This window comes from Micropterus salmoides, unplaced genomic scaffold (assembly GCF_014851395.1).
Source record: "Micropterus salmoides isolate LMB-PRFRI ecotype aquatic unplaced genomic scaffold, ASM1485139v1 Ms_hic_scaffold_4, whole genome shotgun sequence".
Lineage (NCBI taxonomy): Eukaryota > Metazoa > Chordata > Actinopteri > Centrarchiformes > Centrarchidae > Micropterus > Micropterus salmoides.
In genome coordinates this window covers 9484859-9509650 of record NW_024043372.1, presented here as the reverse complement: position 1 = coordinate 9509650, position 24792 = coordinate 9484859, and the positions used below count along the sequence as shown (strand labels likewise).

The window sequence follows — 24792 nt, the reverse complement described above, 5'->3', positions numbered from 1 at the left end:
AATAATTTTGCCTTTTGTCTGTCATAAATGAATTAATTGATTTTTCATACCACATTAAAATCCAATCACAGCACTGAAAACAAAGTGAGGAGGTGCATTTCAGTGTTGTCCTGCAGGGGGCAGCATAGACCTGACAAGTCCTGCAGAGAAGGCTCAAGGGAGCTTTTATATCCATTTTGTTTTTACATTAATAAAGAAATGCATATTAGAATGCGTGTTGTATTTCAATTTATTTCTTTGATGTATTTTTATTTAGGACACTTTGAATCTTCCTTAGTTTTAAGGTTTGCAATAGACACTGTTTACTCTCATGTGTCCTCAATCATTTTTAATCAAATGTACACTTGGTTGATACAGTTATCATTTCATCACAGCAGGCATCCTGTGTTTCATAGAGATGAGAAGGATCATTCTGCAGCTGCATTGAATGTTTAAGAGATTGATGCATCTGTAAGCGTAAATGTCCAGTAGATTGAAGAGTTGTTTTTCATACATGTAATCCAATGCTTTCTCTAGGAATTTATTTTGCAAATTGTTTTCATAAACATAAACCTGGACTTATCTTCCACCCCTAATGGGTAAAGTGCTGCAGAGAAAATTTTCTGATACAATTTAATGATCATTCAAGACATGAAGGCCATCACACTGGACCGGATTGCACTGAATAAAAAAAACTAATGATTTCAGCATAGAGCAGCCATTTAAAACGAACGCTCTGTTCGTGCTCTGAGTGCTAAACATGGATTGTTGTGATCAGTCATCAGATTCACAACAAAATCTGCTCCAATCGCAGCTCTGTTCGCCACATAGGTTAAGACTTTAGCACACAGTATGTCAGGTATCACAGGTGAGTGGGATTAATGTAAAATTTGAAGAAATTAGAACTGAGAGACAGTGAAATAAAGAAAATTCACTGAGCAGATCAGTCATTCTGTCAATCCAATTATGGCTGCTTCCACTTTTGCTTCTGTTGAGGTTTACAAAAAGTAGATCCTGGTGGCCTTGTGGTCTCTCTATCATACCCACTTTCAAAAGAATAATTCAACAATTTGGGAAATATGTTTATTCGCTTTGGGGCAAAGAGTTAGATGAGAATATTGATACCACTCTCATTTCTGTCCGTTAAATCTAAGGCTGCAGCCAAAAGCTGGTATGCTTAGTTTAGCAGAAAGATGCTAACAGTCTGCTTATCAGCACCTCTCAGACATGACATTTGTTTAATCTGTACAAAAATTTGTCATCAGAAGTGCTGGTAGATAAATTCTGACTGAGCTAGGCTAGCTGTTTCCCCCCCCGGTTTTCAGGCTTTATTCCAAGCTAAGCTAATGCGCTGTTGGCTTTAGCCACACACTCAATGGACAGACTGATCTCATTTTACACTCCTACAAAGCGAATAAGTGGGTTTCACAAAATGTAGAACTGTTCGTTTAAGCAATCAGATTAAATCCCTCTCATAATAAAACATTGTGGAAGCTAAAGACCAGTACATGTTTGAGATTGAAAGTTCATTACCTGCAAACTGACAAAACAAACTCACAAAAAGGTCCATTTAGTAGCTGTTCTGGAGCTTTCGACTGTCTCACACCATCTCCCCCAGAAGAGTTGCCCAGTTGTCGTTGAATATTCTCAACCATGAATGAGAAGTCTTTAACAAGCTCAGAAAAAATTTATTTGAATGTATAACTCCATGACAACTGGGCAAAACTCAATCTACTGAAGATGATCACGTGAAAGACGGAAGATCTACTTTAGGACAATTGGAAAGAGTCGGATCTGAATGACTCAACCCTCCCAAGACTTTTACAGGTTTAATCCCACTTTAACTTTCAGGACTCAATTTTGTTTTGCAGTCATACCACATAGCTTATTTTTATGTTAAAACCGGTAGTCGATTAATTGATTAGTCGTTTTAAGTCACTTTTTAAGCAAAACTGCCAAACATGCTCTGGTTTCATCATACCCAATGTGAGGATTTGCTGCTTTACTCAGATTTATGTCTTTGTAAACTGAATATTTTGGAGTTTTGAATTGTTGGTCAGACAAAACAAGATATATCAAGACATCACCTTGGGTTCTAAAAAACTGTGATGGACATTTTTCACTATTTTCTGTAAGTTTTAGACAAAAAGATATTATATAAAATAATAATTACTAACTTATTTAGCAACATTGCTCCGATCTGCCCAAACTGCCAATAACCACATAATAACATCCTGTGTGCTAAAGCGTAAATATTTTTGTCAGACAGAGCTTTATATTGTCATATATAATATTTTAAACAAAAAAACATTCAGATATCCACATCAGGCACAAGGATCCATATGGCACAATAAAATAAAAGAATGTCAGCACTGTGACGACAACAAACATTAAAATACAACAGATTTAAAACAGAAGCAAACACTTAAAAATAACAGGAATCATCACAACAAGGGTCTGAAATTAACCCTTAGCTTGTATTTAGACCTTTATCCAAAAGGTATTACTCATTTCCTTCTTTACAGGCTGCAAAAAACTTCAGGTAATTTCTAGTGAACTTGCTGCAGAGAGATCCATTTACTTGCCTACATTGATTATTTTATTTTATGTAAGTTACATTATACCAAACTTGTGAGCAAGGACTGTATTACAATCACTCCTTGATGCGTTTATAGATACTCAAAGATGTAATCTGATCAGTGAATCGGGATCAAGTCCAGTTTGGGTCATTTGTTGTATCTTGAAAAGTAGCTGTACAGTCGATTACAACTAGTACAGCGATTGTTTGATACAGTTCCCGCAAGTAACATTAAATTACAACATGAAGATTAAGCAACGTTGACAAAATCTAAAGGTTGACCATGATGGATTTTCTCTCTGTAGCAACTTTCAAGTCTCTGCATTTGTTTTTCAGAGAAATAACAAAAAACAACTGCTGCCAGGACTGAAGGAAATCTAAAAACATATTGAATATGATTTGAAGTTAATTAAAATGCAAAAGCATTAGTATGGATTTTGCATCTGGAATAATAAGTGCAAAGAAACAAAAGAATCAGAATCTTACATGTTAATGTTTTTTTTTAATCTTCTGCCACAGTAGCCAGTAGATTTTTTTATTTTGGATTAATTTCAGACCCTAAATACAATCCATGTTGCTCTGATCTGGGACAGTACGGATGTCTGACCAGTATCTCTTACAGGCTTTCACACCAAAAGTGCAAGTTTGACATCGCGTACAGCAAAGCCATTATTTCCAAGGGAGAGAAGCTGCATTAGCCATAGTGGCACGCCCTACACTTATTTTCTGCCACGGTTAGCAGCCAAAGTCCAACTAAACTGAACTTGAACAACACACGTCCTATGGTTTTGTCTTGTTGACGTGAGGCAGAAGTTACAGTATGACGGCGATAATTTCACTGCTGAAAAAGTAACATTTTGTGCATCTCTGAATTCCAGCAGTTTTGTAATCTTTCTCTGCAGTCCTTCAGGGACTTGAGTGAAACAGGATGAGGATACCACGTAAGACACTTTATATTGTCATTGTTTACATCCCATTAAGTCAAGCTTTAGTGATGTTTAAGTCACATGCTTCATGTACGTCATGATTTACTCATTAGATCTGTTTACATTGCACTTTATCGTTTTGTTTTTATCTATACAACAACTTTTCCACCTCAGCCAAGTGTAAACTTTTCCCAAGTTTTTATTTTTGCCGTTTCCACCAGATTTTTTATGAGCAAAAAACTGCTGGATGGAAACACACTTAGCATTGAGCACACTTGTAGCATCTTGGTTAGCTGCTTTGTAGGATTATGTGCTGCTCTTCAATTTGCGCTCTATCTTGTGCAAACTATTCGCTCTTGCATGTGTGGTCCGAAACAGCCATTATGTTGTTAGGAATGAATATACAACTGACCAATCAGGACGCCTCATGCTTACAGAGCTGAACAGAATAAAGTGGAGTCTGGACTGAAGGATTCAGATATTTGTTTATGAGAAGAACACAGCAGAGGTTTCATATCTCACTGCCAGAATCTCTAACCGATTAACTAATTGCACAAAATTAATCAAATGAATCTCCCCCTCTGGTTCAGACCAAACAATACCAACCGCAGGTGTGATCACACCATGACTGTGGTCAAGGTTTGTGTAGTTTCAGACACACTGCAACAAACATCCCTCTTATCAAGTCATTTTTGTCTGTAAAATAAATCTGCAAGTTCGGTAAGAATTTTTAACTTGTTTCAAAAAGGAAATCAACTTATACATTAATCTTTTGTCTATTTTTTTTTTTAAGGTCAAGTATTTTTATTTTTTTGTCTTGCTTCTAATGCAGCAACCTGCATTGTTTTTCTTGTTTCATGATGCAGATACATTTCTAGAAAATTCTAAAACTTAGAAGTTTTATTGTAGTAAAATATTTTGCACTTCAATGAGAAAAAGTATGTTTTTGGGACTCACAGACAGAAATGACTTGATGATGGAGACTGTTTGCAGTGTAGCTCTAATGATTTTCTGGAATTGTTCTTCGTCACTGACGTCCTGCAGTGAAACAGTCTCAGTAGAGCCTGGAGGCTACATATGTCAAAGAGGGAAAGCTTGACTTGGTGCCAGTTTCTCTGGTGCTCCGGGATCAGGACTAGTCCAGCGCCATGACCGTTTCAGAGTACTAATGTTAAGAGTTTTGGATCCAAACCTTCATCATCTAGTGGGATGAAGCGTCCACAGTGACTGCAAAAGTTCCTGCAGATTCCAAATCCACCACTTTTACAAGCCTGAAGAGCAGAAAAGAAGCCCGTTGGCTGCCGGCTGAAGCAGCAGATCAACCAGAAAAGCTCACCAGACTCAGACTGAGTTGACCAACTCTTAGCAGTCAGAGAACACAAACCTTCAGGTGCCTTGGATTATCCAGAGTTTTTTTATGGGCAGACTGAGGTGGCCATTCTTCCCAGTCCGTCCTGTACTCTCTGTAACCACAGCAATAGATTTAAAAAATGTAAAAGCAGACATGGCAATAAAAACTAAAATGGTACTTGGATTTTTTTTGTTAGTGATTTGTTTTCACATCTCAGGGAGAGACAACATGAACCAGTCCAGACCACAGTGCAGAACGAGCGGGCCGGTCTTGATGCCACAGTGACGGTTTCCTGGTCGAGGACAGGTTGTGGTGATGAGCGGGGTCAGATGATGGGTTTACTGCGGTCGGTGGTCTCAGCCTTTTTCAGTTTACCCTTACTGAAGGTCTGAATGGAGCTCAGCAAGGCGTTGCGACCTCCTCCCGCTCCGTCAGAGGAGGACAGAGGAGGAGGACAGGAGGAAGAGGACAGCGTAGGAGGAGGAGGTGGTGGTGGAGGGGGAGGAGCAGTCTGGGCTCCTGGATAAATCGGAGAAGAATGAAAGGAAGGAGTGTGAGAGAACAACAAGACCAGCTTCTAGTGACATTCAGTTTCCGCTGGGAGCTGGCTGCACAAAGACACGTTAAACTAGTCTACAGATTCACACCAGACATAGTTTTACTTTAAGTTACTTTCACTTCAGTGTTTGAACAGTCTTAAAGAAGACGGGAAAAAGTGTCAACCAATAGAGGCACTAAATATCACAGCAGCTCGTTGGCTGAAGTGTTGCTTTCAGTTATATCACTATCTATCTCTAACTATATATAACTATCTCTCTGTCAGTAGTCTTACTAGAGACTAGTACACTGATTAAAAAAACAAATTCTGTACTATTTTCTAATAAGGCATCCTTTATAAAAGGGTTTTAACTAATAGCTTAATTAATTAATAGTTAGATCATTTACTTTATAGATCAGTTACAAGCCATTAATAAGAACCACTTTTGGGAAGTCAGTGCAAAAGTTAACAAGTCATCTGCAGTTATAAATCTTATCATCTTATCTTATCAGTTATTACTAAATAGATTTTGGACCAAATGGTCTGTAACTCTTTTCAAGAAGGGAAGTGATGCACTGATCCATAGGAGTTTGGTTTTTTTGTAGCTAAAATGCAACATGTGATGCTGGAGGAGGATAACCTAAGGATCAGCAACCCAAACCTGTATTTGTTTACATTTTAAAAATTTATTAAAAGTATGCTGTTCTATCTATTAGCAGTTTTTTTTCCCTCTCTGGATTAACAAAGATAGTCAAGAAAACTTAAAAACAGGACGATTCTCAGGCAAGTTCTGCTGTCTTTTTTCTAGATTTCTAAGTGGCTATATTCACGCTTATACGTGATGATCTTTACCTCACGTCTCTCCTGCTCACCCCAGGAGGCACACTTCAAAGTTTGAAAAACTCTTGTGATTTAAGGCTTATAACTGTATTATAAAGCATTAGTGAAATGTTTATTAACCATTATAAAAGCTATTAGTTACAACCTATAAACCCTTTATTAAAGGCTGATGTAATAAAAAGTGGTCACATTAGTTTCATTAAAAATTGTTAATCGTGTGCTCTGTGAATTTTGGAGAGTAACAAGGTTTATCTTTGTGAAACCAGCTCCTGCATCCGTGTCCAGGCTGAACTCAATCCACCATCAGTTTTAACCTGTCAGTTTAGGTACTTAAAAGTTATTGTACTACTGTCAAATGTTGCACAGTACCAAGTAAAAGGACCAAGGTTGGATATCCAGCCCTATTTAAGAATTTTTAATATAGTTATAAAATTTCCATGGAGTTTCAAAAAGCTCACCCTCTAACTTCACCTCACCATCAGCTGCACGGCACATGTGGACTTTCTTTATCAGAAGCACAATGATCAACAGAGTGAACTGATGGGGAATTGAACCTGAACCTGGTAAATCTCTTTCAGTTGTGCCATTTTGCATCCCAACCTGAATGAAACCCAGTGATCATAGGCAGAGAAGCAAACCGAGCTCTAACATGGAGGTAAAGCAGAGGCCAAAAGCGGCAAATTGAGTCAACGGACTCCACCTTTTGTCTGACCACACAGTGAATTATCTTCAACGTAATGTAAGGACATCAGTCAGTCTAACAGATGGCAACCAAACCTGGAGGCGTTTTAAATTTAACAACTCCAGAACCACTAACGCCTGCAGTGGTGATGAATTATTTCCAGGATGGCAGTGGAACAAACTGATTTTCATTACATTTTGCAGCCACAGTGACCTTCAGTATTTCTCCACTCCACTTCTCCTCTGTGATCAGATGTGTAAGATCAAAGCCCAGCTGTGTCCACATTACACAAATAAAATGTGAAATCTGTGCTCAGATCCATGATCACATGCTGTTATACATGCCGATCATGACAAACTGTACTTTTGACAGTTTGTCGTATTAGCCAGCAGTAAAGAAATGCAGCATTAGCAACATTTATGTGTAGGAGTTCATTTGTAGGCAAATAACTAAGGTTATATATTTTGCAAGACTATAATGCCAATAAGCAATATGCATAGTAGGCTGTAAGAATACAAAAGCAACCCAGTCACATACCTAAACAAAATAAATGCATGTACAATTTGAAAGAGAAAATATGACTGACATTTCCAGTCCTATCCAAACACATAAAAAAATAAAAATAATTATGAATTTGCATGACTGCAGCTTGTTATTCCATGATTTCATAGTTAACAGTGGGGAAATTAACAACTGTGTGTACTATCTGACTATAAGAGCAATTAAAGTCTGATTTATTTCTGCTTAAACTGTTGGTTGTTACAGAATCAAATCATCTTTGTTTCAAAGCCGCAGTTTTCCTGCTGTCATAGCGAGGTTGTGAGGATCTGTCTTTCCTGTGGAAGTTTCTGCTTGTTTTCTATGTGCACCAGGTACAGTGTCTGATGATTCAGTTTTTTGTCGAAACAGACTGTGACACCCCGTCCCAAACACAAGCAGACAAAACAAACAAAAAACAGAGACAGAAACAGACATGCAACAACCGACTGACCAGGCAGCCAGACACAACAGAGAGATCACAATCTCCAATGAGAAGAGGGGGTCTGAATCGGGGAGGGGTTGGACTTTCTGTGAGGTTGGACATCATTGCAGATTGTGAGGTTTTTATAAAGATGTTCGTACACCCTGTTCCAAGCAAGCAGCGACTTGTTGATGAAGAGGAGAAGCTTTTTCACTTCATGCCTCTTTCCACTGACAGATTTCTACTTTCAGTCTGCTTACTTCCAAGAAGAATTTCATCTGATTAGCCATCTTCAAGCAGTCTAAAGCAATGTTGGGCATCTTCCATACTGGCAATTTAAGACTGAGATGGTTGAATGAGGAAGTAGAAGTGTCAACATTATGTAGTTTGTCTACGAGATTGCACTGACAAGTTTATTTTTTACACTGTCAAGTGTCCCATGCAGTACGTTTCTTGTAACAGACATGATACACAATTAGAAGTAGGAAACAACAACAACAAAAAAAATCTAAAGGTCTGTATAAGATTTACATTGTGTTATTGGCTGATATTGTTATCTGATTTTTTAAAATCACAAATTTGTGTCCAGTATCCAGTGGTCCACTGGTCAAGCTATAATGTGGATGTGTTGTGTGCATACTACTGACAGCAAAACCTCCTTACATTTTTATGCATCTGGAAATCACTAACTGAAAATGTACAGACCAGAAGAACACTGGGTTTTAGTTACAGAAAGCTCTCATTTTAACCTGTGCTTCTGTCTGCATTGGATCCGTATAGGCTAGTGATCTTTTCAAGTCTCGATCTAAGCCTAGAAAGATTTCCGTGGCCAGGAGCTTGCTGGGAAGCCAGGGTGCGCAACAGCTTTAAAAACCACCAGAGACCTTCGTTATTATCATCGACATTATAAATCTTTTACTTTACCCAACGACACGTTCAGAATGGAGCATGCTCTTTGGTGGAGACGGCACAAGAAGGAGAGAGAGAGGGAGATGACAGTTATCTGTTCAGTGGACCAATCACCATTTACACAGTATCACCAGGACAAAGAGGAGAGAAGAAGAGGGAGGGTAGGAAACTGATGCCACTTTTGTGTCAGCATGTTGAGAAAACTTAAAGGTCTTAAGTCTGGTGATGATTCTGTATTTATCTTAAATATCACATGAAAAGACCAAAACCAAAAAAGAATTAGCCGTACTATCAAGAACTGTCTGTGTATTCATCTGTGGTTTTGGTCTCACCATGGGATTTGTTGTCAATAAAAAAACTTTATTTCCAGACTTAAACTAAAAATATAAAATCACACATCAGTGTTTCCCATCCTGCATCCAGCTAGCTAGAGACACAACAAAGTGAATGAGACACACTACTATGGCAGAGACAGATACCTGTCTGAAAACCAGGTAATCACATGACGAGAGAAGAGGCGAAGAGACAGACAGAGACAGACAGGTCAAGTCAAAAAATTAGTCTTCATAATCACACATGCTCATTTCAGATTAAAACTGAGGGCAGAAATTCAGGGTTAATGATAAAGGATATGAGACACACCACAGCCATTGCAGGTGTTCACCACAAGGGGGTGCTACACCGCCTGTCCAGCACTTTCCCAAACAGAGGGACAGACACACGGGTGGGAGGACAGAGAAACAGAGGGGGGGACAGACAGACAGTTGAACAGACAGATCAAAGGACGGAGAGACAGACAAGCATACCTATGGTCGATGGGGGGGTGGGGGAGGAGGGGCACGTGGGAGGGGAACTGGCTCCAGAACCTGAAGACAGACAGAAAAATAGTCTCCATCAGTAACTATCTTAATAAAAAACACCACCACCATAACTGAATATGTAAAATAGCACCATGTAGAGTTTTTGACGACCAGCAGTTCTATGGAACAATGTTGTTAAGAGTGGGCCCCCATTTTCTCCTGATGCGATAGTTAGACAGTCTTTATCGTAACAGCGGGGACATTTGTTTTCACAATCTGCACGTGTTTATGTCCCCCTGTGCTGTCACAGCCAAGCATGCAAAGTCCTACTGATGGTTTCACACTGTTCCACTGATAGACAGTTGGTAATGTACCGAGAAATGTTGCAACGACTAGTAACTACTCCTAGATTTTTAGCAGACATGGATGTTAACAATGCAAGTGTTGTACTCTTTGCAAGTTTTATGAGGAAGGAAATACATTCACCACATTTACTAGGCCTTGGGGCAATGTTTTTAGACTAAATGTAAAGAGAAACTTTGTTTACAAAAAACCTTTAACCTATGTGACAGACAGCGGATAGCTAGTCTACAATTAGGCTTGAACACATTGTACAGATTAGGGGTGGGAGAAATAATCGATTCTTAGATGTATCACGATGCGGACGTGGACGATTATGAATCGATTAACAAATGTCTAATAATCGATTATAAAATGTTAATTAATAACCGTCTGTAGAGCGCACACAACAGCCTGTATTCCACACACCACCGCTGAATAAGCACCCTACAAAAATGTCACACAATCATTAATATCAGTGCGCAAGTAATGATTTTAACTCGCACACTGCGAGCATCGTAACACTCAGATAGACAGTTAGTGGAGAATTAGCAGTAAGTTTCAGTCTGGTAACTTAGTGAACGTGCAGCGTAGGCAAGAAAGGGCGTAGGTCACAGTGTTTCCGTTAATAAAAGTCTGTAGTTTCCTTGTGGAAAAGTGAAGTGTTAGCTAGTGTTGTAGTACTCGAGACCGGTCTTGGTCTTAAGACCCCGGTATTTTTGATGGTCTTGGTCTCGTCTTCACCGCATTTGTATTCGGTCTCGTCTCGGTCTCGGACTTTGGGGACTCGGGATTTTATTTCAAGACCATAACTTTGGTAATATCAATAAATTGCTTTTGCGTTGTCTGATTTGTTAACATCCTAATTGTGATTGGAAGTAAAACATATTGTTTCATATATAACCAATAAGGACTGTCACCCCTCCCTGCGATGATTACGTTGATTTCAGCTCTTAGTGTTTGTATGTGGGTGCTTTAATGGGAAAGTGGATCTTTCGGATCACTTTAAGAAGTACATATGATCTCGTTCCAGATTTTATTGCATGCCATGTAATTCAGGGAACTGGTCTTGGTCTTGACTTGGTCTCGGTTTGCGCTGACTTAACACTACTGTTAGCACTAGCTAACATCTCCCCTGTAACAAGGGCTTGCTCTCTGTCCCCCACACCAGACTTCGGACATCAGGGGACAGAGCCTTCCGCGTCAAAGCCCCCAACCTCTGGATCTCATCCCCACAGAGATCCCAAATGCTCCCTGTCTGGACACTTTCAAAAATCTACTTAAAACCCAACTCTTTACACCAAGGCATTAAATCCTGGATGACTTTTTGTTGTTCTGTCACTGTAACTATGTGTAAAGCGTCCGTGGGTCTGTAACGTTAGCTAAATTAGTAACAAAGTAATATTAATTATCAGCTGTATGTCATTAATAACTAACCTACTAGTCAAGGGTTGAAAACATCAGGTAGAAGCTTAGACTAAACTGGTGTACAGCTCTGTCCTGTATACTGTACATCCTGATAATTGTTTGTTAATTGGTTGTTAATGAAATGAGGGACCATGGGGCTGAGGTTAATAAAGTAAATTGGGGATGCAAACTGTACCTTTTAAGCTAATTAGGAGATGTTTCTTTTGGAATTTAATGCGCAAATTAATTGCTTAGTAATTATCCAGGGATCCTGTATAGAAAATGCATCAAGATGCATCGATAATCATTTTATAATCGAATCACAGCCCTCTGAATCGTAATCGAATCAAATCGTGAGATTCCCACTCCTAGTACAGATGGTAAACATACTAGCACAACAACAAGCTAACTAATACTGTATTTGTGTGGGTGACTTATTAACAGCAGTGACTTACCAGAGTTATTGTTGTTTCTGACAGAGACATCTTCTTCATTTTCATAAGCCGACTGTCTGGACTTCTGCAAAGACAAAATAACAGCACTGTTTTAGACTTTGCTGTAACGTTACTTCACTATAGATAACATTAATAATTTTTCTAACATTTCCTTCCAGTCAAGGTCAAAGACTTTCTGGTACAGTTACTTTTGAGCTGTAGTTGTTAAATGCTTTCAGAATAGTCTTAAAGCGAAATTGACAAGCGACCAGCCAAGATGTTTGTTTATGTTGACGTTCAGATGTCTTTGTATTGTTGTGTGTGGGAGACTGTCGCCTACCTTCCTCGCCATCATCTTCCTCCTCTTCTTTTCCTCCTCTGAGCCGTGATGAGACTGAGCTCTGGTCAGCCTCCTGTGCTGGTGGAGCTTCAATTAAACATTAATACACAACATTAATAAACTCTTTTCAAACAGCAAACGTCATATTTACAAGCTACAAGATGCATTACGCAACTTTTCAAAAACCTGCACTGAAAAGTGCTAACGTCACTCAAGAAAAAAGATGTGAGGTCCCCATAGAAAAGTCAGCTCAGACACACCTGCATAAGAAATAACTGAATGTGCGTCTTTCTCACAAAAACCACCTCATCATTTCCATTTTAGCTGATTTTGCACTTAAGTGGTGAATATTCCCAAATGACTGCGTTTTTGGGAGGCAGTTGCCTGCTTTGACAAGTTGGTAATCCAGCCTGGAGTTTGGGTTTGTCTGCTTCTAGAAACAGAAAATACTAATATGGTCAAGGGGTGGAAGAGGAAAGTGTAAAGGTTCCCATTCATTTCTATGTGGCGCATAATCAAAACTAATTCACATTCGAAATCTTGAAGCTCTTCAGACAGTTTGAGGAAAAGAGTGAGACGGAAATATTGCTTGTTTATATTCTTGTTTTATAAGTGCATGGTAACATAATACAAGCTGCAGAGAAGATGCTGTTTTGCTGCAGTGAGTGTAAAAGAACAGAGACCGAGATCAATTCAAGTAAAATGTTTGATAAAATAATCTACAACTTTGTGGACTGCTGCTGTTAGTCAGCTAGCAATGGTATCTCCTGTACTTAATGTTTGCAAAGACGCTTGCGTTTTTTCCTGTCCTGACTGCTTTTTGCCTGAAAACGCAAGTAAATTTCAACATCTGAAAACCGCCCTACCTGCCCCTTAGAGACAAAACCACCTTAAGATGACTGTGATAGGCTGAGACACCTTATTCAATCAAGCATTCCTGTCCCCACATACAGTATCTCATTAATGAATCTGAGATTTTTACCACAAAGACATTACAACATATGAAAGTAGCTGCTCAGGGTCAAATTGCATTTACTTTGAATTTCTAGAGAAAAGATTTGCAGTTTCACTGCTATCAGTTCCTGCAGTCAGCATCCAGAGGCCATAACACACATTATTTTAAGCATAGCTTAAAGTAATTCCATGTTGATGTTAGCACTGAGTTTGCAACATGAAAAGGTTGTGGGAAACTATGTTGCATGTTTTTTCCCCTCCACTATATCTAGCTAAAAGCAAGCCAGCAGCAAGAATTACGTCCACCTTAAAGAGAAGGTCACTGATTTGAAAAACTGTTGATGTACCCTTGAAGAAGGGACATGACTCCCAAATGTCTGCAGAGGAGCTGCTCAGTGGTATAAAAAAATATTTAAAGATGTAAAATGACAGTAGTGACGCACCACTCTTTGCTCCTCCAGCAGCCTCTTCTCCAGACTCTCCTTTGCCGTCTTCAGCGCCTCTTTTAGCCTGCTGGGAACCTGGAGCAGGGAAGGGAGATTCAGATATTTAAAATTTTGAGAGTAAATATTCTGAAGCAAACCCTCTACGTGCTTGGCCAAACTCTCAGTAGTGATATCAAACTGAGCCTCTCACTTTGATGTGGAGTTTTTCTGAGTGTTGGAGATAGACGTCACTGAACAGCCTGCAAAACACAAAAAGATGACGTTCTGGTTCCTGCACATGTCTTACTTTAAATTCCAGACATTGTGACAGTGACAACACTGTTCTGTCATTTACAACAACAACACAAAGACTGACAATATGGTGAACTCACGGTGTCTGCATGAGCTCCGACACTGTTGGCATCCCACTCTTACAGGCTTCTGTGGACAGAATGGACTGCAACACTGACACTGAACACACGCAAACAAAACAAAAATAAATCAACAGACACATTGGGACATTTCAGTAAACTTGATGTTTCAAGACCAGATGTCAGAAGACACATGACAGCATCTTTATGTGTACATATTAATCTGTGTTTGTATGTGTGTATAAATATACTGACCCACAGCGGTGTAGGGTATAGCAGGGTACTGATCGACAGGGACGCTGTCTGGCGGTCGGCCGTACGTCATCTCGTACAGTAAATATCCAAAGCAGAAGACGTCGATTCTGTCTGTGGACTGCAGATACACACTCATATGTGATACACTTTTAAAATAACAAAATATGTTGGTTCATTTACAGATCACAAGGCACACGTAGAATCTGAAGGAAGATGTTCACAGCAACACAAGCTAACCTTTCCAAAAATATTATTTTTCTACTTTTTTACTCTCAGCTTCAGAGACATCATTTTATTATCGCACTCATTACTCCGGCCAGTAAAAGCCTGTGCTAATTAAATACATTTTCATGTAATCTAATTATTTAAGAACACAGATCCAAGTATAAATAAAAAATAGATATTTTTTTTTTTTTAATTTTGAAAATTTTGATGGAAAGAATCAGTTTAAGTTTTCTAAAACAAAAATCCTCTATTATCTAATCTAACTCAGTGTTTACGTACGTTGATCTTCCTGAGGTGGGTGAAGGCGGGTCGCAGCACTGAGGGAACTCCCAGCATGCCGTTCTCTATGTCCATCAGTCGACACACACCATCATCAACAATTATGTTGGACGCATGCAAGTGACCGAAAAATACACCGCCATCATGGAGCAGCTTCAGGCCCTGAACACACAGACACACACACACACGCGGTGAAACACTTTGTGGTGTATGTGGTTTATTTCTTTGATTGTGTTTTTTATGTGTGTGTTTGTGTGTGTGTGTACATACTTCCAGGATCTGACGGCCGTAGAGTTTAATCTGCTGCAGTTCGAGGCCCTGACTCTTCTTCGGGTTACAATACTTCTTGAGGTAACTCTCTCTGGGCTTCACCTGGAGAGAGGGAGGAGAGAGAGTAAACAGTTTTCACTGGAACAACTTTCTACCAAAGAATTAGTTTAGATTTTTGGTTTATCCAGAGTTACAGAGACACTGTTCGGGAAAGTTGAAGTATTTCAATCCTGTAAAGCAGCACAAATTTAATTCCATTCACCTACATTGTAGTGAGTAGAGATATCTCAAAACCTGGACAACCTCAAATCTCTCAGATATCTTACAATCAAAACTATGAGATTGGAAAGATACGACTATATGGAAAAAAAACATTTACAGATTAGATTCAAGGTTGAATCTGATATGTGTGGACTTTGTAGTTTGTCATACTGGACTTCCCTTCAGGTCATAATAAACCCAGAAATCCTTCATGTTAGTGGACATACACCAAACAAACAAAATCTAAGTACACATCAAATAAATACTTCCCGAAGATGGTTTCTGTCATTTTAGGTAGTTCTAATCACACTATGTTCAAGTGTTAATTTTAAATAAAAAGTATTTTTTATGTTATGCTATAAAAAGTGGTTTCACATAATGATTGACAGCTGTCCCCTGCTTGCAACTGAGTCGACTCCCTTTTCAGCCATCCAACAAGCACTCAGGTCGAAGCGTACAGATGCCTTTACTCCACCCACCCACACCCACAAACTGTACCTTATAGATGTGATCTCTCAGAGAGCCTCTCTCACTGAACGGTCGGATGAGCAGAGCTGAAGACTCACTGGTGCTGGAGAATAACAGCGGATAGAGATATGGAGTCTGGAGAGGAAGAGGAGGAAGACTTACTTGCATAACATCGATTAATTACAATTACATGTATCTCTGCTAGGTGTGTGTCTGTTTTCTTAATATTTATCAATATTCAATATATTCAATATTTAAACTGAAATCAAAATAGTTGTAAGATTAATTCCACTGGAGTCAAAAGCTGAGATGGCCAATTAAACCAGTTAGCTTTGGCAGGAGTTGGGTTTTTATTTGCATCATGACTGGATTTGGCTACTGCCTCATTTAGTAATGGGGGATTACGACCTGAATGACCTGGCAAACGTTGCTTCATTTATTAATTCATTTATTACTAAAAAATTCAGTGAACTGAATGAATGAATGTCCTTTTAGCTTTAACTGCGTTCAGCTGTGTCTCACCACCTGGCTTTAAGCTTTCAGTTGACAGCTTTCTGTGGATTTAGCTGTCTAGACGACAGTTTGTGTGCAACAGTATTATGGTGAGTTCTACAGTCCAAAGATTACCGAACAAGAAATTCTATTTTTCTATGACATAATACTTTTTATATGTTAAAACAGAAGCTAAAACTTCAGTTGTTGGTCTTAACTTTTGACCAAATATGTAGTTACTGTGTTTTGGATTTGTAATGCAGTGCTAACCACGCACGCACGCACGCACGCTGTCTATACGTACAGAGAGGCTTGTAAGCAGCTTCATGGCTGACTGCAGGTCTTTGTCTGACAGGAACTTGTCAGGACCCAGGTCCACCTACAACACACCGACACACAGAATAGTTATTTGTTATTTTCGATTTTCTTCGGAAAAACATGAGTTGCCTAAATGTGATTTAAGTTGTAAACTTCTAGAAATATCGTTCAATAATCAGGTTTAATTCTTAAGTGCATTTCAAGGCTCTAAATGAATTCCTGTGTTCTGTTTCCAGTTCAGCAAACATCCACAGTAACAAAATGAGAAAAAAACAAAAACAAATCCCTTCAGTCAGCTAAAAAGGGTGAAATATTTTAGTCTATTTCTCTGTCCACATTTGTTGCTTCAGACTGGACACTACTTTCACATCAGTTAATTACATTTGATTGAATTTATAATAACCTAAATTGAATCTGCCCTTGACTGTGGCAAATCACTCTGTAAGGGTTTGTTCCTGGAAACTCTGCCAGAGAGAAAGAGGAAACATTGGCATGGACTTGTCTTTCTCCTTTACAAGTTTCTCTCTGCTAAGAGAGAGACACGAGTTCCTTCAGTTACAGGAGGTGAAATGTGATTTATATTTGCAAAATGCTTCATTTTCAAAGGTCCAGAGGAGAAGCTACGGCATCCGACATGCTCTGTTAGCTCTTGTCATGTGTACTGAGTTCTACTGTACTCACCCAACTGAGCAGATACTTCTCCTTGGGTTGCTCTTTGTTTTTAATTAAAAAATATTTCTTCCTGATCCTCCAACCTGAAAAACAAACATGTCATATGTCACTTCTTTTGTAACTATGCCAATAAAACACATTGTTCCTCTTGACAAATAAAAGTTCCATTCACGAGCAATGAAATGCACCGTTGCTAAATGAATACACTAAAAGATTTTGCTGCTACAGCCCTATGACCAGTAATTTAAGGTAGCTAATGTTAGCAAACTTAGCATGGCAGTTAAATGCTAAACAGTAACTAGTTGAAACAGTATTTTATCATTTACTATCACCTCATAATTTAGGCTGTTCACTTCAGCAAAAGTTACATAGCATCGCTTTAAAATTTACTGTGAAGCTTATTTCTTTGAAAATGAACAAACCAACTCGGACCATTGCATTGGCTTAATGATGATTAATGATGACAGCAGCTTGATGAAAGTTTGACAGAGTAAATGCAGGTTTTACAACAAGCTCATCTTAAATGGAGAGCTGAAAAAAGTGGTTGTCACTCACTGTGAGAGACATGCCTCTAATCATTTGATCATAAATCAATACTCAGTGTCAGCTGTCCTATATGAATATCTTTGGGTTTTGAACTGCTAGTTGCCAGGAAAATGTGATTAACATTGGATTGATCAAGAATATAACTGGCATAGTAAATTGATAATGTAAACAATTGTGAGTTGTAGCTTTAATAATGAGTATACATACACAACAAAGCCAATGTAAGCATTAGCACTGCATACAGTTCTCATGTTAACAAGTTAGCAATTTTCAGTCAGGTTGGTTCAGATCAAGAGTCTTACCGATGTCTCTGAGAGGCTCCAGGACCTCCCACTTTGGGTCCGACCTGAAGAACATGGACACCTGCTGCAGGGCGATCTCTGACACAGACAGACAGACAACACTTTAATAAAATCAAAAAGCAGGAAAATGTATTTTCTTTTTGGAGAAAAGTGAGAGTTAACAGTGCTTTCAAACGATGATGTCCATGTTGACTGGGCATTTCTATCCATGTGTTACCAAACACTACCGATTGCTGCTGTCCATCTGCCCATACCCCATCATGTAATAGTTTATTATAATATAATATATAATTTTATTACATTTTTCAGATACTACGCATATTAAACAAAGTTTTTATTAATCATGTATTTATGGGTCTACAAAACACGCTGAATCCAAGGCACAATATTCCCAACGTGGTCTCTTTAAATACTGCAGGTGCTTGAATCTCTAACTATGCATTAGTTAGAATTTTATAAACTCATCTTTTGAATGTAAATCTGCAAAGCAAATACCACCGTGCCGCGCAGTTAGTAAAAAATGTAGTATAAAATTACATCTGTAATGAAGTAGTAAAAAAATGTACTTAAGTACAGTACTTGATGTTACTTTACACCTCTGAATGAGAGAAACTGAAAATAATCTCTCAGTAAAGGAGGAAACACACCTGTGTAATTGGCAGAGTAGTTGTTGGGATCCAGGAACTTCTTGACAGTCAGGGAGCTGGAAAGCATGGGATGCTGGGTGATTGAATCCAGATAGGCCTGCAGTCCTCTCTGCCTCTCTGCTATAAACTCCCTGTCCATGTTTCCAATTAGCTTCTTGGGAGGAAGTGGGAGACTGATGCCACACACCTGAAGAGAGAACGTTTTGTGTTTGTTTTATTATTGTCATTAAATGTGTTTTCCTTTATGCACTACTGTCCTTTTCTGTACGTTTCAACAATGTATTTACAAAGAAAGTTCCAGAAACTGAAAAAACAACAGCAGGTTTCCGACAACTCTGCTGCGTGTCAGATATAGATAATGGTCTGACAGGAGGTCGGGGTCAGTGAGAGACCCCAAAAGGAAATGAGCAGGCAAAAACTCAGCAGAAAATCTGCTAACTTCCTGTTATCCAGGAATGATGTGACCTCACCATAGGATAAGTCACAACCAGAACAATCTGACATACACCCCAAACTCAGATCCACTCCACACTGGTACAACGCTATTGTAGGAGAAAAAGTGGTCAAGGAACCACATCGCTTCACTTCCCAAGACTGGATCAACCTCATCACACCACAGTGCCACCTGTGTGGTGTTAGTATAATTACCCTCGGATAGGAAGCGTGCCCCTGGCTGTGGGAGAGTGCATCCTTTCAGTGTAGATGGACCTACTGTACATTATCACGCTTCGATTTCTCCTAAGTAGATGAAAATTAGCAATGTGTGGATTATTTATTGTTTTAGTATTGTGGTTTTATCAATGAGGTTTTGCAAAGTAACACATCAAATAAATGCTTTTATTCTCCTGTAGCTGAACTTTGTATTATTTATTGGGTGACGCTTTACAAATACAGAACACAAAATTGTGAGTAGTTACTAAAGAGTGAGCGAGGAACGAATCAGGAACGACCTGATAATTAATTAATTGTTAATAAGTAGTTCCTGAATATCTCAGGATCAAGGACCTCATTGAGGATAATGTTGAGTTACTGGAGAACAGACTGAGCGACACTATATGAATCAATCACTACATACTGATTAGTTCATTAATATCTATACATTTATCATAGTGACCACTGTCTTCATGAGTAGTTCCTGATTAACTCTGAATCAGCCAATGAGGCATTAGTTACCGTTTTTGTGCTCCCCCGTGGTCAGTATGTAGATTCAAAGATATATCTGAACTAATCATTATGTAATGATAGCTTACTATACTGTCTCTGTTCTCTAGTAACTCTCCATTATCATTTATACGGTCCTCATTTGGACTATATTGTTACTTTGGCAGTTCCATTGATGAAAGATTTGCTAGAGATTCATAGGACGCTATACACTCACAGAACCAGCAGAGGCTGGTGGGAAATCGATGACACAACAGCAAAGCCCTGAGCATGTCATAACGAACGGCCACCGAGGTTTCCAAAACAGGAAGGAGATTGGCTAAGACGAAGCTGGTGGTGTGTGGAAGTGGGTTTTTGTGTGTGACTACAAGACTTATAAACTTACATTTTAAGTTGGAGCCAATTAAATTATACTTTGCTGCTTCCCATTTTTCAAAGCAGATCACTATAAATTTTAGTTATCTCTACCAGGTTCTGGAAAAAACTACGTATGAAAGCCATTGTGGTACTCTGAATATTCTTACTGCTGACCTTTATGGGAATGTCAGAGCACATGGACGCTAGTCATCTACAGGGCTGTGCCGCCAATTACTAATATCTCTTTTCTGTATGAAACATTGATAGCTTTAATGCTTGGTTGTGAAAAGTTTGTAGTTTCATCCTTCAACAGCAGAACAGCAGCTTGAATTCATGCCAGTCACTAAGGATCTCAAAGCACTGCTGAAGGACGACACACTTCTCTGCTTGTCCATCAGTGTGCATTAAAACCCTGAGCGCTGTGTGTGACTGAGAGGTGTGAAACTCACCATCAGACTGGCGTTGAGAACATCAAAGTCACTGTAACGCCGAATCACCTGCAACAAACACACACACACACGTTATTGAGAGAACAGCTGTGATTGGTCAGTTCATCTCCTGACACGTCCTTCAGTCAGTATTTCTGCCAAACAATCAAACTGATTGGCCCTGCCGAGTTCCACCTGAGGTTGTGATGAGTGTATTTACCTGCCAGCTATTCTCTGAAGACACGCCCCTCTGGACTCGGATGATGTACTCCTGAGAGATAAGAGAGAACATAAATATTATACATTCTTATGATTTAAAATAAATTAAATGTAGTGAAAAGGGTGGAGTGAGGTTTTAACAGCTGTCACACTCTGTGTTGTCAGACAGTCAGCTGTGAGCTTTTTGAGAATACAATCATTAGAAAAAGTTGTAATTTTAGAAAACTTATATCATAATTTAATTAGAAATAAAGTCATAGTTTTCCTGGGAAAACATGTGTAATATTATTGATATAAAGCTGTAATTTTACCCGCCAAAAAACGTCTTTACAGCGAAAGAAAATTAATATTAATGATAATAATTTTAGTATCAGTAATATAGTATTATAGTAATTATAAAAGTAATTTTCCAAACACTCACATTTTTCTGTTTTAATTAACAAACTGAAATCCCTTCACTAATGTTAAGGATCATTTAGATCATTAACACAAGAGTGGGGCAAAAAAAAAAAAGTTTGTTCTGAGGTTGGTGCCAGTACAAAAGCCACGTTGAGCCTAAATCAAAAGGGTTCACATTTCGGGTGTGTTCACTTTTCCTTTCATTTCCAAATAAGTGGTTTGGATAACACTGTTCAGTAGAGGATCTGTCTGATCATGTCACCATGTTCACGGATATCTGCGATGAAGCTGCTGAGTAACATGTTTTCATAACTGACAGGAACGATGGACATAATTATGAAAACAAGAACCATGGTGTAAACACAGACTTTTCCTTTAAACTGATCCTCTCAGAGACTAATTACTGCTGACAGACTCTGGTTTCTGCTGTAATCCTGCATTCATTCATGTGTGCTAAGCAGCTTCACAAACAGCCTGGACTCTGGATGTAAACAGCTGAGATCCTGACATCACTTCTTGTCTAGCGTCTGTATTGCAGCATTAAAAACAAACTAGTTTTTCCAGAGCAATAGAGTCTGTTACATAATATCCACCCTCTCTTCTGATGTCATCTTTCCAACTCTCTAGCTGTGATCTTTGCCATCTAAAAGCGTCCTCAATGTTCAGTTCTCTCCGCCTCTTTATATTGTCTTGTGTATCTTTTATTTATTGTCTTAATGGCTTACATAAAGACCTTTTTGTGGCAAGGTGCTATACAAATAAACTTGCCTTCTGACCATTCTCAACAGCCCTCCACATGACCTGACCCTGTGACAGCCTAAAACAGAAATATTAAACAATAGTAATAGGTACTGGATCGGTCTTCACTAGTAGTGACTTTATTAAGTAGTTCTGGTGATCTGCAATACGTACAGTTTCAGCAACAGCGTCATATAATTTAGTGTTTCTGCTTCATTCATTCAGTCATGGCAAGCTGCAGACATTAATCCCCAGCCTTGTGTTACATAAGATATAAATGATCTTAATGAGTCCCAAACAGTGAGCTTAACAGATTTAATGTTTGGGAAAATAACAGCACTGGCATAAGCAGAGTTGAATTATTGGAATTGAGATTAAAATAAAAAGATGAATCAGCGTATTCCTATTAAATCAACTATATTACATTTTCTTTTGAATTTGCTATCCATACCTAGACAAATTCAGATAGAGGGTGTCTAAGGTGTTGCACATATCGTAAAGCCCTTAGACAGAAATTTGTGATATTAAATTAAAATGACTTGACAAATGAAGTGGACCTCAAAAATATACTGTGGAACAAGGTTATTATCCAGTACTGGATTTTTTGTATTTTGTGTTATTAGAAACGTCACAACGAAAAGACCACATTAGTTCAATACAAGCAATAATGTTGCCGCAGCTGGTATCAACATTATCTTTAATTTATTTTCTAGAGAAACATGGAGAGACGACATTGCCCTCCTCCTACCATGTGTGGAGTCCATGGGAATTTCTTTTCTTCAAGTCAATTACTTGTAATAGGTGAGTAGCAGGAAATGACTAGTCCCTGAGACAAGAAGCAGTGTTATAGTGTATAAAGGCCTGTCCTTACATAACATTCATTATTTTGGAGTTGCTTACATATTGAGATATTCTGGAAAGTCATCTGACATACTTGGCATCATCAAATCTGCAATATTTTTTATTTGAATTACAGGAAAGTTGCTGTTTTGGTTTGTTTTCTGACTAATAAAGCAAAAAAACAGTTCAGTGTTGAAATGCTAACAAAATAGAGGCATGTAATGGTTTCATAGAAATACATAAACATATAAATCTAATAATTAACTTACATCCATCAGAACAAGTTTGTCATGTAAGGTTATGGTTAAGTTGTTGCAACAACACTAGCAATGGTGGGATGCCTGACATTAGCTTAGCATGCTAACTGGCTAGCTCAGCTGATCCCAACCGAACTGTCAACAAACCCACCACAGACGCGTCCATTATCGGACAAAGGGCAGGCGACCTGCTTTATTTTATTTGCCTACAACAACTGCTAGTCATTGGCAGTCACGTTGGTTAAATAAGTTTACTATACACGCGAGCTCAGAGTGCACATTTTAGTACAAAGCGATTTTTTTGTAACAAGATAAAAAAACATACGATTCGGCTGAAATAACATACAAAAAGTACTCACTTGTTTTACTGAAATATCAAGGTCTTAAAATAATGTTTGCAGAAAGCGGTCAACGGGGGCGCATAATAAAAAATAACATTACGCATTTTACGACAGGTATTTGGTGGAGCGGATGTATGCCGAATGACCACTATAAATTAAAGACTGCCCTACATCTTGTTGTATATAATCTTACTCGGTATTAAAATAAATCACTAAGACGCACAACTTTTAAATATAATTCGCTATCATGGCACAATTGACAGACTGTCCTAGGGGCTTTACGGGCATAGTTTCGACCCGTCAGTGTCAATGCCCAGCTCCAAATCCTTTTAGATCAGCAGTTTGGTGAGATTCAGGAAATTGCTTAATCAGTGACAGCGCTTCAATTCAGAGCCAGGGTCAGCTGTCTGCCATGGAGTCACTTTAACGCGTTGCATCATGTTAGAAAGAGACCGATTGACTGGGACGAAAGTTGTGTTTTTTTTTAAACAAACTACTCAATTTACAAGAAAGGGGACTAAATGAAGCGTCTACATCTGTGTCCGATAATGGAACTCTTGACGCAGCAATGGACTTAAACGCCCCCTTTAACCTTAAATCAACTTGTTTTTTTTTACAAACACCAGCACCCGAGGAGTCTGTCTGCCCGCAGTGCACCCGCAGATGGTGATTTAACAGTTATTTTTTACGGTTAAGTGAGGTTTATGTCCAGTAAACACTCACCGTGTGGGACTGCAGGTTCTGGCTGGCTTCAATCACCGCAGTCAGGGGGACGGTGTCGTCCAGCAGCAGCTTGCCGGGGGACGGCTTCTCCAGGAAAGACATCCCGGAGGATTGACGGTGAAAGTCCGGTGTGAGCGCTCGTCTGTCACCGACTGAAGCCGCGGGAGGAAACACGCTGGGGAGAAAACCCGCTGAGCGGAGGAGGAACACAAACAACCCGAGAGGAGCGGACTAGCTGTTAGCTTACCGTAACTAGGAAGCGCTGTTCCGATCAGACGTCATCAGGCTGCTTCGTCGTCACGATTGGACATTAGGAAAACCACGTGAGGGCACGTCACCGCCACCTGCTGGTCTGGATGTGGAATTAAAAACTAAAACTATTGGCCCCATAGATTCTATGAGGGAAAAAACATATAAACGAGGTCAAGAAAATCCTTCAAGTTAAAAAAAATATTTATATATATAAAACAACTAAAAGTAAATACTGTGCACCACTCTGCAAGATCAATTTCCTCCTGGTCTCATCATTGTTTGAAATCCAGCTGGTGGTGTCGTCCGGAAACTTCACTGGAGTTCTTTCCGTGTCGGGGAATGCAGTTGTTTAAAAGAGATTAAAATTGCTGTTTCTAAGGTCAAGAACAATCTTTCAAGTTCAAACAGAAATAAATATTAAAAATAAAATAAATATTCATAATGTTGTGCTCACTCTTCTCGAGCTTAACACTGGAATTCTGACTTTTCCCCCCACTACAGGTGCTGT

The 24792-nt window shown here is 38.9% G+C and overlaps 1 protein-coding gene across 2 annotated transcripts; it reads right to left on the bottom strand.

Annotated features, from left to right (window-relative positions):
• Positions 1-215: 215 nt before the first annotated feature.
• Positions 216-24288, bottom strand: pxk (PX domain containing serine/threonine kinase). 2 transcript variants are annotated; one of them, XM_038695638.1, is made up of 18 exons: positions 24033-24288; positions 20736-20786; positions 20537-20584; positions 18570-18756; positions 17923-18000; positions 17084-17157; positions 16389-16463; positions 15623-15727; positions 14864-14965; positions 14594-14755; positions 14090-14207; positions 13856-13934; positions 13675-13723; positions 13482-13559; positions 12085-12171; positions 11766-11829; positions 9571-9630; positions 216-5353 (listed from the first exon to the last, which is right to left on the bottom strand). In XM_038695638.1, the coding sequence occupies exons 1-18, from the start codon at positions 24132-24134 to the stop codon at positions 5160-5162; spliced, it is 1713 nt and encodes a 570-aa protein (XP_038551566.1). In that variant the 5' UTR covers positions 24135-24288; the 3' UTR covers positions 216-5159. The 2 variants fall into 2 exon arrangements, with proteins under 2 accessions (XP_038551566.1, XP_038551567.1); XM_038695639.1 differs by lacking the exon at positions 24033-24288 and adding an exon at positions 23328-23463.
• Positions 24289-24792: the final 504 nt, after the last annotated feature.

What these genes read in the sequence shown, in the direction of transcription:
- pxk (XM_038695638.1), bottom strand. Translation starts at nt 24,134, where the DNA reads ATGTCTTTCCTGGAGAAGCCGTCCCCCGGCAAGCTGCTGCTGGACGAC. An exon ending in GGAGCCTCTCAGAGACATCG is followed by an intron (nt 17,158 to 17,922) that starts GTAAGACTCTTG and finishes TTTGTTTTTCAG; the next exon opens with GTTGGAGGATCAGGAAGAAA. An exon ending in CCCACCTCAGGAAGATCAAC is followed by an intron (nt 14,208 to 14,593) that starts GTACGTAAACAC and finishes GTGTATCTGCAG; the next exon opens with TCCACAGACAGAATCGACGT.